The sequence below is a fragment of the Thamnophis sirtalis genome, unplaced genomic scaffold, assembly GCF_051295495.1.
Source record: "Thamnophis sirtalis isolate CommonGarterSnake01/CBP01778 unplaced genomic scaffold, rThaSir2_p1.2 scaffold_14, whole genome shotgun sequence".
NCBI classification, from domain to species: Eukaryota; Metazoa; Chordata; class Lepidosauria; order Squamata; family Natricidae; genus Thamnophis; species Thamnophis sirtalis.
In genome coordinates this window covers 1261561-1275469 of record NW_028261394.1, presented here as the reverse complement: position 1 = coordinate 1275469, position 13909 = coordinate 1261561, and the positions used below count along the sequence as shown (strand labels likewise).

General features: G+C 51.8%; 1 protein-coding gene across 1 annotated transcript in view; it reads left to right on the top strand.

Annotated features, from left to right (window-relative positions):
* LLGL1 (LLGL scribble cell polarity complex component 1) overlaps positions 1-13909 on the top strand; it is a 41368-nt gene that overhangs the window by 8500 nt on the left and 18959 nt on the right. The window contains 1 exon segment of the mRNA XM_087729228.1: positions 4009-4106. Within this exon segment, the coding sequence (XP_087585354.1) occupies positions 4009-4106 (98 nt within the window).

Here is a 13909-nt window from a genome sequence, read left to right as displayed (position 1 = left end):
CTCTTCCCTACTCCTACCCTCTCTCTTCTCCTTCCTACCTTCTCTCCTTCTCTTTCTTTCTCTTCCTCCCTCCTCAATATAGAAGAATCTTCTATTCTTCTGCCCCGCGCTCCCAAGCGTTGTCTCTCTTTCCTGCTCTTAAGATTTTGCTTCAGGATGCAGAGTCTTGTTGGCACAATTCCTGGGTGGCAGGAAGCACCTTAGTCGGCTACGGTCCGCTCCGCACCTTTGCAGGAAAATGCAGTGCACTTTTTGCCACGTTGCAAGGTTATTGGCTGTGCGCTGCACTGTCTCCTCGCACTTCTCCCCTGCAGGGACCGAAACGCCGACGGGGGTGAACCTTGCACAGCCAATGGGTTTTTGATGTCTTCTTAATAGACCGGCTTCTGAAAAAGACCAGGTTGCGAGGAAGGAGAAAGAAAAACAGGCTTTCTTGCAAGCTCTGGTAGCTCTCCCTTGGCTGGGCTCCCTTTTAAAACCCACCTGAACAAGGTCCATACTGGTCCATTGAATTGAATTCTTATTTAATGGCTTGGGATTCTCGGTTAGACATTTGCCTCGGAGTTCTGGGACTAGGCCAGGCAGAGGTCTCTGGAGAGCCCCCTTGGCACTTCAGGGGTGGGCGTTGTGCATTGGATGGTGAATATTATGGGAAATGGGCCGTCCCTAGAAGGCCTGGGCCGAAGGGACTTCAGGAAGTTTTGCTGAGTTTTAGGGGAAGGGAGCGAGGGAGGGAGGAGATGGGAGGAAGGGCAGGGGAGTGGATGGATGGATTGAAGAAAAAAGAAGAGTGGATGAATGGAAGGAAGGAAGGAAGAAGAGGGAGGGAAGAAGGGAGGGAGGGGAAAGGAAGGGAGGGAGGAAAGGAAATGGGAGGAAGGGGAGTGGATGGATGGATTGAAGAAAAAAGAAGAGTGGATGAATGAAAGGAAGGAAGGAAGGAAGAAGAGGGAGGGAAGAAGGGAGGAAAAGCCCTTAAAACCTGGCTGTTCCGACAGACCTGGGGCTAAAGAGTTTTTGCCCCCCTTCTTGAATGATATGGTTGTTGTGTGTTTTTTAAATTTTTGTATTGTCATGTCTCATCTTTTTTTTTACTCCCTTGTCTGTACCCCCTTCTCTGATTGAATTGTGAGCCGCCCTGAGTCCCCTTCAGGGAAAAGGGCGGCATACAAATGTAATAAATCAATCACGCAATCAATCAAGAGGGAAGGAAGGAGATGGGAGGAAGGGGAGTGGATGGATGGATGGATGGATGGATGGATGGATAGAAAAAAAGCATATGGGTGAAAGGAAGGAAGAAGGGAGGGAGAAAGGAAGGAAAAGGAAGGAAAGAAAGGAGATGGGAGGAAGGGCAGGAAAGCGGATGGATGGATGGATGGATGGATGGATGGATGGAAGAAAAAAGGAATAGGGGGTGGATGAAAGGGAGGAAGAAGAGGGAGGGAACGCCTTTAAAAGGCGTGTACAAAAACCCTTGAGACTTTAGGGCTGACTTCTTCAACTGGTCTCCAGTGAACTTGCATTTTTCATAAATAAATTCCACCCATGAAGATAATCTCGCCTCACCCAGCTTGAATCCCTAGACGTTCCTCTTCTTCTAAACTAAGGGGAGGATCCAAACTCTCCTGCTTCCAGATCTCCTCCTCCTCCACCCCCACTCCTATAATCTGGGGAGGTTGGGGGCCTTTTACTTCAAACCTGCCAGTGATGGGGAGGGGGAGGTTTCCCAGTTCTGCTGCTCCTCCAGGGGGGCTAGAGACCTCCCCCCCCCTCCGGCCAGGACGTTCCTCGTAGGGTCCCCTCCCCTGCTACGTCTCCTGTGTGGTCTCCTGGGGTGGGGGGGGAAGGGGTCCTCCGGGGCTCCACCAGGGAGAGGAAGCGGGGAGCGTTTTGCCGGAGAGCCCTTTAAGGGCTGCCTCCCTTCCTCCCTGCCAACCATTCACTCGCCGTGACCCCGCTGTGCCTGGGAGAAGGGAAGTTGGAATTGGCTGAAAAGATTCATTTGTCCGTCCACTCCTGCCGGGCTGGGCTGAATGGGTGGGGGGGGGGATCTTGGACGTTGCTCTGGGCCAGCTCTTCATTAATCAGCCCTTTCTTTCGGAGTGGGCTCGGCTCCACCTCCGTGCGTGGGCCGCCTTGGCTTCCTCCACTCATTAGCCGAGGGGTCGCTCAGGCTGGGAGACCACCGGCGTCTCTGGACCGGTTCTGAGAACATCGGACCGAGCCTGGCCCCCCCTTACAGGAGGAGGCGGCAACCCATTCCAGCTCAGCCTCCCTGACTTTCGAGCCAGCTGTGCAGGAATAAAAAAAAAGATGCAGAGTTTTTCTTTTTTCCCCTCTCCATCACTTTATTTCCAAGCCTGGAAAATCTTCAGCTGTTGCATTTCTGCCTCTGTGGCTCGATAGAAGTAGAGAGGGTGGGAAGAAGGAAAACATAGCTTGGCCTTCTGAACGCCTTTGGGTCAGGAAAATCAAAAAGCCTTGGCAACTTGGAAGAGGAGGACTCTTCCTTCCAGGGTTCTTCCTCTCTCTCTACAACTGGTAGGGTCTAAAAATGGCTCTGGCCCGAGGCTTGTTGTCTGGAAGGGAAGAGATGGAAAGGACAAAAAGAACCAAAGGATTCTCCAACCCAAGTTGGGAATAGCAACTCTCTGGTGTTATATTAAATCACAGCTGCAGGTTGAGATGACGGAGAATTAACCAGCCGAAGCTTCAGCGGGGCTCTGGCTGCCTCCCTGGAATCTAGGGCTGAAAGCTGGCAAGATAGTCCTCCTCCATGGAGGAGACAGCACTCTGCAGCTCATGGCCCTTTCTCAGGGTCTTCAAGTCAACCACAGCACTTCTCTGTTAGGGTGGATGGCAGCTGGATTGGATGGTTGGAGGACCAAGAATTGAAGGGCCAAGGGTTGGGGGACAAGGGTTGGGGGACCAAAGGGTTGGGGGACAAGGGTTGGGGGACCAAGGGTTGGGGGACCAAAGGGTTGGGGGACCAAAAGGTTGGGGGACCAAAAGGTTGGGGGACCAAGGGTTGGGGGACCAAGGGTTGGGGGACCAAAGGGTTGGGGAACCAAAAGGTTGGGGGACCAAGGGTTGGGGGACCAAGGGTTGGGGGACCAAAGGGTTGGGGGACCAAGGGTTGGGGGACCAAAGGGTTGGGGGACCAAGGGTTGAGGGACCAAAGGGTTGGGGACCAAAGGGTTGGGGGACCAAGGGTTGAGGGACCAAGGGTTGAGGGACCAAAGGGTTGGGGACCAAAGGGTTGGGGGACCAAGGGTTGAGGGACCAAAGGGTTGGGGGACCAAAGGGTTGGGGGACCAAGGGTTGGGGGACCAAAGGGTTGGGGGACCAAAGGGTTGGGGGACCAAAGGGTTGGGGGACCAAGGGTTGAGGGACCAAAGGGTTGAGGGACCAAAGGGTTGGGGGACCAAGGGTTGGGGGACCAAAGGGTTGGGGGACCAAAGGGTTGAGGGACCAAAGGGTTGGGGAACCAAAGGGTTGGGGACCAAGGGTTGGGGGACCAAAGGGTTGGGGGACCAAGGGTTGAGGGACCAAAGGGTTGGGGGACCAAAGGGTTGAGGGACCAAAGGGTTGGGGGACCAAAGGGTTGGGGGACCAAGGGTAGGGTTTGGCTAAGATGGGGAAGGAGCAGCAGCAGGAAGAGGAAAGGAAGAGGAGGGGACAGATTGGGGGGCTTCATAAGAGTCCCTCCTTCCTCTCTGTGGCTCAACTGGCTTGCCCTTGATAACACTTGATGATACGTTATTGAGACTCAACAATCGGAGGCCGGCTTGGTGCAAAGCAACAGGGCTTCCTGTCTTGTGCTGAGCGATCTCTGACCAGGAATGAAGTTTGGGGGTGAGGGATCTGAGAAGGATCTAGCTGGAATCCATTGTTTGAGAAGCTTCTGTGTTTCTTGGGCCGGCTGGTCTTGGAAAGGAGGCCCATCCACCACCTCCTCCTGCTTTGAATGAGCCTCCAACAGGATTCTCTTTCTCCTTTGTCTTCCAGATGGTGGAGCATGGCTTCCCCAACCAGCCCAGTTCCTTGGCCTTCGACCCCAAGCTGCGCATTATGGCCATCGGAACTAAATCGGGAGCAGTCAAAATGTATCCTTCTTGGCATGGCAACTGCGGTCTTTCTGGGCATGGAGAGTCCCATCCGAAGGCGAAGAAGGTCCTTGTGAAGCCTGCAGCAGGGTTTGGAGAACCCCTGGGGGTTGGGAAAGGACCCCCAGTCCTCGGGGGGAGATGGGGATGTGGGTTGGTTCGTGCTGTTGGTGTCCACGGTGTTTGTCTCCTGGGAATGACGAGTGCGATGTTTTCCAAAGTGGAGTTCTCCAATTTGAGCGTCTCCAAAGAGGTTGGCATTGCAGCTTCTAACCCAGTGTTTCTCAACCTTGGCAACTTGAAGATGTCCGGACTTCAACTCCCAGAATTCCCCAGCCAGCATTCGCTGGCTGGGGAATTCTGGGAGTTGAAGTCCGGACATCTTCAAGTTGCCAAGGTTGAGAAACACTGTTCTAACCTGATTGGCAATTAAGGTGCCAACTTAAGGACAGCTTCATTGATTGGAAAAACGGGCGCTCCCAGTTTGGCGGTCTGGTGATAATGGTCCCAACAAAAGAACAGGTAGTCCTTGACTTACAGTCACAACGGAGCCCAAAATTCTCGTCGCTAAGCGAGACATTTGTGAATTTCCCCCCGCTTTACAACCTTCCTTGCCACACTAAGTGAATCGCTGCAGTTGTTAAAACTAGTCACCCGGTTGTTAAGCGAGTCCGGCTTCCCTGTCGACTTTGCTTGTCAGGATCGCATTGACCCCCCCCCCCGAGACGCTGCAAACCGTCACAAATATGAATCGGTTGCCAAGCATCCAGATTTGGATCACGTGGCCATGAATGGATGCTGCGGTGTGAAAAACGGTCTTGTCGCTTTTTCAGTGACGAGTTAATTTTGAACAAATTGTTTGTAAGTCAAGGACTTTCCTGCATTGGGTCCTTTTTGGGAACAAGGAGAGCAGAATTTCGCCACGATTGCAGGATTTTCTCGTGCTGATATTCCAGATTGCAGAGATTTAAATAGCGAAGGAGACCCAGCGCTTCCCTTTCCGTGGGCTCCTGGAGGTGGAGAGGTTTTCCCCCCGGGTTCTTGCCTGAACCCACAATCCACCGTTGTTGTTGCGTTGAGGCTGGCGGTCTCTCTGTGTGTGTGTGTGTTGTGGAAGGGGCCTTTGGAAAACCACTCCGAATCTCCACGGCTTCAACAGCCTCTTTTCAAGCTGCAGCCTTGGCATGCTTGCCCGCCGATGCCGCGTCTCCATGGAGTTGGCAGCCTCTGAGTACAATACGCCCGCCGTTCTCCCCGTCCAGGTTGCTCCTGTTTGATCTTTCCTGCCTCCCCTCATCTCCCCCTCTCCTGGGGAAGGGGGGCGCCTGCGGGCTCAGAGCAGTGTCCAGCCTGTGGGAACGCTGCCCACTCTCAAATTTTTATCCGTTATAAAGTCCTTTCTCCCTCTGGCTGAAATAGGGAAGTCTTCCATTCCATGTTAGGGAAAAACCTCCAAGGGACCAGCTGGAGACGGAGAACTGGATGGCCTTCCTTCCCACTGGGTCGAGTTTTAGGGAAATGGTGTAAAGAGGCCGCTTGGGGTTTCTCTGGAGTCATGCTTGGCTAACCCCCTGTTTCTTGAATAAGCCAGCATGGGCTGGCTCCACAGATCTCTGCTTACCGGGACTCTTCAGTCTGGACTAAGATAAGACTGGGACAGAAATGTTTTTTGTTTTTTCAAAATTCAGTCTTTTATTATGGTTACAGACGAGCACAATGTGTACAAAATTAGTTGTAGGCTTCCGAGGCCGAACAACTTTGGAGTTTCATTGAGTCAATTTATTTGTTTATTGAGATTTGTGGACTTCAACTCCCAGGATTCCCCCAGCCAGCCAATTCTGGGAATTGAAGTCCATATATATACCTTAAAGTAGCTACTATTGATTTAAACCAGAGGTGGTATTCAGCCGTTTCTGACTGGTTCTAGAGGACCAGTAGTAGAAATTTTGAGTAGTTTGGAGAACCCCCCAAACTGGCTGGCCCTGCCCCTGGCTGGCCCTGCCCCTGTCTATTCGCTGCCTCCAGTCCCCAGCTGATCAGAGTCCCAGCTGATCGGCTGGGTCTTCTTCTGCACAGGAGAACGGACAGAAATGTTGAAAAGGGGGGGCAGTGGAATCACATCAACAACTGGAATTTGATGGTGGCCAGGGGAATTTAAAAACCCAATGCCATTGTACGCATATATTTTAGGATCGCATCTCTTCTGCCTCCCCAAGGGTTAGAGTCCCCACTTCCACACCAGTTGCTTTTTTGTGTTTGTCGTGCACCCTCAAGCTCCTTCTTAGCAATTTTTCAATAGTTTAAATTTTTAAAGGCAACTTTGGAAGCAAAGGAGGCTCGGAGGGTGCAGCTGATGTCTTGGAGGCGTGGATGCCTCTTTGATTTGGGAAAGAGGCTTGCAAGGAGAGTTGGCCATTTGTCCAGTAGGGTTTTCAAAAGTCCCAGGAATGCTGTAGTTGCGTATAAAAGCAGCTGGCATGTTTGCAGAGCAGCTGAGGGTCCCCCACCCCTGCCACCCCGGTTGTGTTTGGAGAATAAAGTTGGCGTTTGGGGCATCTTAAGTTGGGGAAGTTTCCCCCAGTCCTTCTGCCATCAACCCCTTCCTCACTGCCCCAGCCTTTCCTTACAGCTTCTGTAGTGCATTGGGAGCCTGGCTTGGTGGCCGGACAGGATGTGTGCCGCTTGGCATGACAAGGTCTTTCTCTGTACCTGCTCCGGCCCTGTGGAACGATCTCCCCGCAGAGATCCGGACCCTTCCCACTCTCCCGGCCTTCCGGAAAGCCATTAAAACCTGGCTGTTCCGGCAGGCCTGGGGCTGCTGACCCCTAAATACCGTCCAGCCCCATTTAGAAGGGAGTGCATGGTGTGCTGTTTTTTAAAATCTATCTTTTCTTTCCTTGTATTTTATTTTTTTGATTTATTTCTGTATTGTAAGCCGCCCGGAGTCCTACGGGATTCGGCGACATATAAATGTTATTAAACTTGCAAACAATGGGGGAAGTGGCTGAAGATCCAGTCTTTTTAGGGGGGGGTGTCTCAGCAGGGCTGGTTGGAAACAGCTGAGGCAGCTTTAAAAAAAACCTTTTGGTCCAGCAGTTTCTCTGCTTGGCATCTTTCCCCCCCTGTGGCCCTTTGGCAAAGGGAACCTGTGTGTGTGTGTGTGTGTGTGTGTGTGTGTGAGAGAGAGAGAGAGAGAGAGAGAGAGAGAGAGAGAGAGAGAGAGAGAGAGAGAGAGAAGAAAGAAAGAAAGAAAGAAAGAAAGAAAGAAAGAAAGAAAGAAAGAAAGAAAGAAAGAAAGAAAGAAAAGAAAATGAATGAATACTGGTGTCACATTCACCCCTCCGGAAACTGAAGTGCCAAACCGTGCCAATATTGGCTCCTGGCACCCTTGGCAAAGGCAAATGCCCCTGGTCCGGTGGTAGAGCACTAAACATAATTGCCAGTGAGATCTCTTGCAAGGGCATTCGGGGTTTTTTTGAGACTGGGGGCGGCAGAAAGAATCGGAGTACATCAAAATCCTCCCTTGGGTTCTGCGCCCTCTGGGACTTCCCGAGGGGCAAGAGGCAATGTGCTTTCTGCACTGACCAGTCCAGCGTCCAGCCCCCACCTCTCCTCCTCCTGCAACGGGCAGGGCTGATGCCAGTTCTCCTAAGGCAGCCCCTTCCTCTCTCCCTCCTCCTCCTCTGGGCGGTTGGAGCAGAGGAGGCTGGATCCGCAGGGGACGGAACTGATTCTCCACATTTGAATGGCTGAATGAATTTTGGGGTTACTTCCCCAGAAACCGGGGCAGAAAATCACGGGGCTCTTTTGCTCCCCCTTTCAAATGGCGGCCTTGGCATTGCTCCGTTTGTCTGGCCTCGGAGGGCGGGTGCAGGAGGGGGAAGGCAGATGGCTTGGTTCTGCTTTCGTCCCCTCTGAAGGGTCCCTTCATCATTTTTTGGGGGGTGGGACAGAAGTACCCCATTATGGGAACAGGCAGAGTTTGCATTGAGGTCTTGCAACAGCTGCCCTAAAAGAGGCTAATGGAGCAATTCTTGAAGGCTTCGGAAGTTTCTCAAACTGATCATTTCTTCTTTTTTAAAAGTTTTTTTTTTAATTTCTCATACATACATTCACAAATATACGCTCTCATAGCTGTTATTAATAATGTGTGTTCCTTTTTAACATTTATAACAATTTGTCTCCCCCCTACAATTAACAACATGATGGAGATTGCGTTTCTACCATCCGTTACACCCATCTTATTTTACAATATCCCTGCTTCTTCCTTCCTTCCTTCCTTCCTTCCTTCCTTCCTTCCTTCCTTCCCTCCCTCCCTCCCTCCCTCCCTCCCTCCCTTCTTCTCTCCTTCTCTCCTTTCTTCTTTCCTCCTCTACTTCTCCCCAAGTGGGAAGACCTGATTCCCTCCCAGTCAATATGGGGCTGGGGGTGGTGGAAAGAGGGCGTCCCTTTTTGCAATGCTCTCTCTTTGCCCACCAGGACACCCCAGGGGGTTCTGGGGAGGCGGGGGGGGGGCGTTCCTTAAAAGTTGTGGGAGGGGTGCCGTTGCCTTTCTGCTGCTTCTCGGGGTCAGCCAGGGGTGCGGTTCTCCTTCCTGGCTTGGCTGCCGAACTGGGGTGTGGACTGTTTTCTCCGTTGATGCAAAGATTTCTCTCTCCCAGAGGAAGCTGTGAAGATGGCTTGGAGCATCCGACCTCTGGCGGACCTCACCTCTCCCCTGGTAGGATAGAATAGGATAACGGAGTTGGAAAGGGACCCCGGAGGTCTTCTAGTCCAACCCCCTGCCTAGGCAGGGAACCCTATACCGTTCCAGACAAATGGCCGTCCAACATCTTCTTAAAGACTTCCAGTGTTGGGGCATTCACAACTTCTGGAGGCAACTTCTGTTCCACTGATTAATTGTCCTCGCTGTCAGGAAATTTCTCCTTAGTTCTAAGTTGCTTCTCTCCTTGATTAGTTTCCTCCCATTGCTTCTTGTTCTACCCTCAGGTGTGTTGGAAAATAGTTTGACTCCCTCTTCTTTGGGGCAGCCCCTGAGATATTGGAACGCTGCTATCGTGTCAATTTTTCATTTTGTTAGACTAGACATACCCAGTTCCTGCATCCGTTCTTCATATGTTTTGGGCTCCAGTCCCCTAATCCTCTTTGTCTGCACTCTTGTGATGGTTTAAGGGGGCTGCTAAGCCCCAGCCCCCCATCCCCTGCTGTTGTCCTCCATTTAAGGGATCTCCATATGACTCATCCCCAAAAGGACAGCTATGTGGCTCTCCGGGAGCCAAGTGGGGTTATTATTATGGGATGCGACTGTGTTTGGGTCAGGGATCTCCCCTCCAGCCCTCTTTTCTCCCCACACCCAATGTGCCAGCCCTTCATTGGCAGGAGGTTCTTTGGGGGAGAATATTTGCAGCTTGGAATGAAGGGGTCCTGGGGTGCCCTCTGAGCTTGCTGGTCTTCCTGCAGACGTTTCATTGCCGAACTAGGCAACCTCATCAGTGCTGGTATAAGGAGTATCGTTGTCTCTCGGTTTATATCATAGTGCAGTGATGGAGAACCTTTCTCTCATGGCGTGCCAAAATTGTGCGGCTGCGTGCTATCACAGACACACCAATTAAATAATCCCTGCCCACCTGCGCATGCACCCACAACTAACCCCCCCCCCAGGTTCTGGAGGTTTTTTTTGAAGCCGGGGGGGGCAAAAATGGCCTCCCCAGCCTCCCCCCCCCTCTGGAGGCCCTCCGGAAGCTGGAAACGGAACCTCCGGTTGGCCCAGGAGAGCCAGTTTTCCGCCCTCCCAGCCTCTGGAGCCTTTCCTGAAGCCTGGAGAGAGCCTAAAATCAGATGGCCGGTGCCCGACTGGCGTGACAGCAAATACGGCTCCCCGTGGCACCTGTGGCAGACGTGCCATGGGTTCTCCACCACTGTTGCAGTGGCTTGCCGTGTCGGTGCGGGCGAGGCTGGTCTTGGAAGCTCTGTGGAAGGTTCTTTTGCAGGCCAGCTTTGCCAGCTCAGGTGCCCTAACCACACCAGCCAGTCTCCCGAATCTCCTTTGCAGCCAGCTGGGCTTCCAGCAGCCCCCCAACAGCCCCTGTGCCCGTTTTTTTCCCCTCCGCGGCTTGGCCAGATGGTGTTTATTCTTAGAACCCGTCTGGAGCATTTTCTGCTCGCCTGAGAGCAGCTCCGCTTGGGGAAGGAGAGAAGGGGCTGAGCTGGTTTGCTTTCGAGCCAGGGCTGCTTGTGCCCCTGCCTTGGCAACCATGCTGGGGCCCTTCTTGGCCCGGGCAGGGCCTTGGGGGCTTCCTGGTGGTCCCCAAAGATTTTGCCTTGTGGGGTCAACTTGTTTTCCAAAGCCCCAGAAGGCAAGGCAGGGAACCATGGGTGGAAACTCATCAAAGAGGGGAGAAATCTGGAATGAAGGGGAAACGTCCTAACGGTGGGGACGATTAACCAGGGGAACAGCTTGCCACCAGAAGTTGTGGTATTTCATTACTCGAGTTTTTAAAGAAGGGATTGGGCAGCCCCCTGTCATAAATGGCGTAGGGTCTCCTGCTTAAGCAGGGGGTTGGACTAGAAGACCTCCAAGGTCCCTTGCAAAGCTGCGTGATGCGTTTGATTGATTGAAATGACGTGTCGTTTGCGGATGAACTCTTGTGGGAGGCGATGAATCATCTTCCCAGCAGTGGAGAGAAAAGGGGGAAGAATTCAAACCTCCTTTGACTGTTGAGGGAAGCAAAAAAATCTTCTGCTCCGGCCTCTCCGTCTGGCGAGCACAAAGGGGGTGTGTGTGTGTCTGTGTGTCTGTGAGAGGCTGCCCTTTTGTGCTTCCTACGAGTCGCCCCACCACGAAGGGCTGGTGGTGCAAGGAGGGCCTGGGAGGAGATCTTGAGCAGAAGACGGACAAGGGGAGGAGGGCCTTCCCCCCCCCCCCCGGGTCTTCTTCCCCAGCAGCTCCTGCCTGAGGAAGTTGAAATGTGTCGGTCAGCCTTTAGAAGAGGAAGGAAGTTGAGCGCTCCTGGCTTCTGCAGAAGGCCCAAAGGGTGGGCTTTCTCCGATCTCATTGAGCTTCAAGGGAAGGAACTTGATGATGATGATGATGGCATTGGGGGGAGGGCTTGCCCAGGAAGGAAGGATGGTGGCGTGGTGAGGATGGTGTCCTCCAGAGGTCCAACACTTGAGCCACAAAAGGGGCAGGTGAGCATGTTCCTGCAGTGGTTCTACCACAAAACCGCGGACGACAAAATCGCGGACAACGAAAGCGCGTATGTGACGTCATCACAGCGCGACGAAAAAGATCGAAAAAGATCGAAAAATGTAAAAATAAAGCTAAAACCTTCCCCTAACCCCCCCAAACCTAACCCTAAACCTAACCCTTAACCTAACGCTAAACGTAACGCTAACGCTCTAACCCTAACCCTAAACCTAAACCTAACCCTTAACCTAACCCTTAACCTAACCCTAAACCTTAACCTAACCCTAAACCTAACCCTAACCCTAAACCTAACCCTAACCATAACCCTAACCCTTCCTTACCTTTATGTGAATCGGCTTGCTGTAATTTAATTTTTATTTCAATTTTTCGATCTTTTTCGTCGCGTTGTGATGACGTCACATACGCGATTTCGTCGACCGCGCTTTTGTGGAACGCGCTTTTGACGGGTCACGCCTGCAGCTCCAGTTGCCCGAGCAGTGGGCATGCGTGCCCACCCCTTGTGCCCCTTGTGCAAATGGGGCTGTGCATGCACGCTCTCCCACCACTCTTGCATAACCCTGCCCTCTCCCTCTGCCCCTGCCCCCCCCCCCCCTTGCCACAAGTCCTTTATGTGAATCCCTCTGCGATGGGCTCCAAAAGTTTGGGGATCTGCATGGTTGAAAGGGGTGAATATCCAGGATCTTGGAAGCAGAGCAGTGGTGGGATTCAAGTAATTTAACAACCGGTTATCTGCCCTAATGATTTCTTCCAACCACCGGTTCACCAAAACGGCCCAGAAGGTTAACAACCGGTTCTCCCGAAGTGGTGCGAACTGGCTGAATCCCACCACTGAAGCAGACCAACCCAGGCGAAGTGCATAAGGAGTCCCCTTCCCCTTTTCCCAGGGCTGTGTGTTTGAGGGTGCAGGTGCCCCCCCTCCGACACCCCATTTCTGAACTCCTCCTAGGCCACCCAACTCAAGAGGGATGCTGCTGCCCCTCTCTGCGTGATCTCCTGCTCCGAGGTTCACCTCTGCCTCCTCAGCCTGGGCCACAGCTGCGATTTCACTGCAAGTGTCTCACGGAGGATTTCGGGCTTGCCCCTTTTTGAGAGGAAGGGTCTGCTCTGCTGCCTCTGTGGAAGACACACTTCTGACGTCCCCCATCCCCAAATGCACCTGCAGAGAGAACCGTTGATCCAACCTTTGCGATCCAGCGCGCAGCTCTGGTTCCTAGGGGGACTTGAGTCACCTGTGGACCTTCCCCTTGGAGAATAGGATTGGTCCCATAACCAATCCTGCTTCTATTCCCTTCAATCTACCAATACTAATGAGCCGAGGTGGCACAGTGGTTAGAGTGCAGCACTGCAGGCCACTTCAGCTGACTGCTATCTGCAGTTCGGCAGTTCAAATCTCACCGGCTCAGGGTTGACTCAGCCTTCCATCCTTCCGAGGTGGGTGAAATGAGGACCCAGATTGTTGTTGGGGGCAATATGCTGACTCTGTAAACCGCTTAGAGAGGGCTGAAAGCCCTAGGAAGCGGTATATAAGTCTAACTGCTATTGCTATCTATCTATCTATCTATCTATCTATCTATCTATCTATCTATCTATCTATCTATCTATCTATCTATCATCTATCTATCGGATTGTTGGGGGAGATGTGCTGACTCTGTAAACCGCTTAGGGCTGAAAGCCCTATGAAGCGGTATATAAGTCTAACTGCTATTGCTATCTATCATCTATCTATCTATCTATCTATCTATCTATCTATCTATCTATCTATCTATCTATCTATCATCTATCTATCTATCTATCGGATTGTTGGGGGAGATGTGCTGACTCTGTAAACCGCTTAGGGCTGAAAGCCCTATGAAGCGGTATATAAGTCTAACTGCTATTGCTATTGCTATGTTATATAACTAATCAAGGAATTATAGTATATGGTTAATTGTAGAAAACAACTGAAAGAAATGCTCTTTGTGTTAAAACTTAAGTAGAGGATATATATATATATTGCTTATAGTAAAATAGACCAATAGAGAAACATGAAGAGCCAAGGTGAAGAGCCAAGGTGGCGCAGTGGTTAAATGCAGCACTGCAGGCTACTGCTAGATCAGCAGGTCAGCGGTTCAAATCTCACCGGCTCAGGGTTGACTCAGCCTTCCATCCTTCCGAGGTGGGTAAAATGAGGACCCAGATTGTTGGGGGCAATATGCTGACTCTCTGTAAACCGCTTAGAGAGGCCTGAAAGGCCTATGAAGCGGTATATAAGTCTACTGCTATTGCTATTGCTATTGAAGGGATCATTTGGTGTAATTTTGGAAGGGGCAGTGGGAGACCCTGTCAATGTATTAAGAAAAAATAAGTATAACAATGGGAGAAACTAATGAAATAATGAATAATGAAAGTGAGAACTAAACTCTGATGTAAAATGGATTAGGTCAAGCAGAGGATGTAAAAGGAAAGATCCAGTCAACACTCTTGTTTCGATAATACTGAGAATATGAGTGGTCCAAGATGCAGTTGAACTCTCCTACCCCCCCCCCCCAGGGGGGGATTTTCCCTACAGCTGGATTGTGGCTTGGACTGTGTGCACCGCCAGAGACCCCCCTCTCCC